At 56.1% G+C, this 2,941-nt stretch overlaps 1 protein-coding gene across 1 annotated transcript; it reads left to right on the forward strand.

Annotated features, from left to right (window-relative positions):
* Positions 1-892: 892 nt before the first annotated feature.
* Positions 893-2,534, forward strand: LOC126204318 (proteoglycan 4-like). The gene is made up of 2 exons (XM_049938702.1): positions 893-1,255; positions 1,806-2,534. Exons 1-2 carry the CDS (start codon positions 893-895, stop codon positions 2,532-2,534), a joined length of 1,092 nt encoding a protein of 363 aa, XP_049794659.1.
* The last annotated feature ends 407 nt before the right edge of the window (positions 2,535-2,941 follow it).

Raw genomic sequence — 2,941 nt, forward strand, 5'->3', positions numbered from 1 at the left:
TTAAAAAAAGCGCTCCTCCAGCCGCCGCCAGTTCGAGTCTAGGATTCGATGCGAGAAGACATCTGTGCTCTCTGCTCTCCTGACTCAGCCTCCGTAGACGTGCCGCGCTCCGATTGGCCGGGCTACCCCCCACCACTCGGCGCTCTCTCTACGCACCACGGTCCGCGCCCAGGGCGCAACCGACGGTACAAGTAGCGTGCCGTTCGCCGCTACAGCTCAGACGCTGACGAGAGGCCGAAGCAGCCACTTCGGTGGCAAGCTGCCTCCACCAGCTCTCATCTCCTCTTCGAAGAACACCACCGAGAAGAAGAGGAAGACTCCGAAGACGAAGACGGCGCTGAAGAACCTGCAGCATCTACCACACACCCTGTGTGGAAAAGCAAAATTGTCGTGAAAGAGTCTTTCGACTCGCAGGTCCTGCAGCTTGCTGCAACTTCTTCCTATGTGACTGTAGATTGTCAGGACAATCTGCAGTACACTTAGCGCGGTTGACCTGGGAATTGTTCAGCAACAATTCGCAGTGCACCACCCTTCGTGTGGGACCAGCCCGCGGTCACTAGGCCAGATAGATCGATCTTCTGTAGCCCCTACTTCCACACGCCACCATGGACAGGGAAACACTAAAACCTCCCTCCCCCTCTCCTGATAACTACCTAGAAGATCAGAGAAAGCTCCTAAGTGTTCTAAAGGAAGCTGCCGAGGCAGAAGAAGTGGAATCACGAAACTGCTTCAGGTACGTCCTGGGGATCTACCCCAACCTGGAGCTCACCCCAGGAGAAGAAGAAACAGCAGTCGCACAGTCCCGATCGGCGCAAGCCGACGACTTGACAACCATCGGCATGGACAAGCAGCCGCCATCGCCAGCCAGCCAGAGCCCACAGCAGCGACACCTATGGACTTCGAGAAGGAGTCACGAAAACGGAAGAAGAACGAGACTCCGCCCGCCGCCCCTACGTCAGAAGACAAACCAGTGGGCATCCACAAGAGAGCCAAGGGGACTACCGACTCCGAGGGTTTCACCAGGGCCCCCAGAACGGCGCCACCCCGGCGTATCACTACCGCCGACCCGCCGCCGCTAAGTAACGTCTTCCAAGTACTGGACACCAGCGAGCAGACGAGCAGCAACACGCCGCCGGCTGCAAACGCACCCAGCAAGTCCAGGAAGCCTCCCCCCATCACAATAAAGTACGACAAACCGTACATTGAGCTGCATGAGGCGATACAAGAAATCACAAACGAACCAATCCGGTTCAAGGTAGCAGGAAACGATATATATCGCCTCTATACCAAAACGCTTGACGACTTCACTCGGGTCTTAGGAGTATTGAAGGAGAAGAAACTAGAATACTACACATACTCCTCCGAACCCGTGAAAACTATCAACCTAGTCATGAGAGGGCTCCCTTACAGGTTTACCATAGAAAACCTGCAAGCAGAGCTAGAGACAAAGGTAAAGTCACCAAAAACGAAAAAAAGACACCCCACTGTTCCAAATAATAGCGGCTGATACCCCTGAGAACAGAAGAATCAGAGAAATCAGCGCTATTAGGGACGTGGACGTGACTCTGGAAAAGCCCAGAGGAAAACGTGGTCCAAGGCTATAACTGCGAAGGAATAGACCACATAGCAAGAAACTGCAAGATGCAGACCAAATGCGTGCGATGTGCAGGAAACCATCCCACGGAAAACTGCACAAAGGACGAAGACACGCCTCCCACGTGCGCCAGATGCTCACAGCAACACCCAGGGAATTACCTGGGATGTGAGGCTGTAAAGGCGTACAAGGCACGCCAACCGCAACGCAGCAACAAGGCAAGGGTACACCTTTGCCAACGCTGCAGCCCACAACAGACGGAACGTCGGTCCCTAGCCAGCGGCAATCAGAACCACAGCAGCAGCAGCCGCCGCCACCTCCGCCAGGCCGACAGCCGCCAGCCGCCGTCACCACCGCCAGGCAGACAGCCGCCGTCACCACCGCCAGGCAGACAGCCGCCGTCACCACCGCCAGGCAGACAGCCGCCGTCACCACCGCCAGGCAGACAGCCGCCGTCACCACCGCCAGGCAGACAGCCGCCGTCACCACCGCCAGGCAGACAGCCGCCGTCACGGAAGCCACGAAAGACACCCCGACAACAACGAGGGCTACCGCCGCCATCACCACACCCATGGCAGCACCACCATCGACGCTGTCGGACAAGGACAACAACGCCATCAAGGACCAGGCGTCACAAACGAACGCCAGCCGCACCGCCATCATGAGGAGGCGCCCATCACTTGCAGTCCGAAGAAGATGGACACCTAATAAACCAGCACACCCCGCGCCAACCACTGCAACCAACCACTGCAACCAACCCGATGACCCAGGACAACGCAGCCGCGTGCCTGGAGGCTGTGCAAGTGGCAATGACAACCGCAATGGAGGCCATTGTGAAATACATCCCGCAGCAGATAAGCGCTGCAATTCAAGCTGCCATGCAGGCACTCCCACCGACCAACCCAAGGAACCAACTTGGGTACTAGGCCACATGGATTAAGAGTTTGCCTGTGGAACGCCAACGGCATCCGCCAACAAGCGGGTGAATTCCGAGAATTCCTGTAAGAAGAAGGAATCGACGTCTGCCTGGTAACAGAGACTCACTTAAAACCAGGAGTCAATGTCAGGGCAGCGAATTACAAAAGCTACAGAAACGACCGACTAACAGCAGGAGGAGGTACAGCCGTCTACGTTGGTGCACACCTCCAACACCACCAAATACAGCTACCCTCGCTGCAAACAATGGAAGCCACGGGGGTGGAGATAAAAACAAGTAAAGGGCCAATAATGTTCGCAGCAGTTTACTGGCCTCCACAAGGCCATCTTCAACCGCAAGACATCGATACACTGCTCTCCATGCCAGGTAATTCCTTCCTAGGTGGAGATTATAACGCAAAACACACTGCA

The sequence above is a fragment of the Schistocerca nitens genome, chromosome 9 (genome assembly GCF_023898315.1).
Source record: "Schistocerca nitens isolate TAMUIC-IGC-003100 chromosome 9, iqSchNite1.1, whole genome shotgun sequence".
NCBI lineage: Eukaryota > Metazoa > Arthropoda > Insecta > Orthoptera > Acrididae > Schistocerca > Schistocerca nitens.

Excerpts from the sequence above, each read along its gene's own strand:
- LOC126204318 (XM_049938702.1), top strand. The coding sequence starts at position 893 with ATGGACTTCGAGAAGGAGTCACGAAAACGGAAGAAGAACGAGACTCCG. Across the intron at positions 1,256-1,805 it reads ACGAACCAATCCGGTTCAAG|CAACAAGGCAAGGGTACACC; the intron begins GTAGCAGGAAAC and ends ACCGCAACGCAG.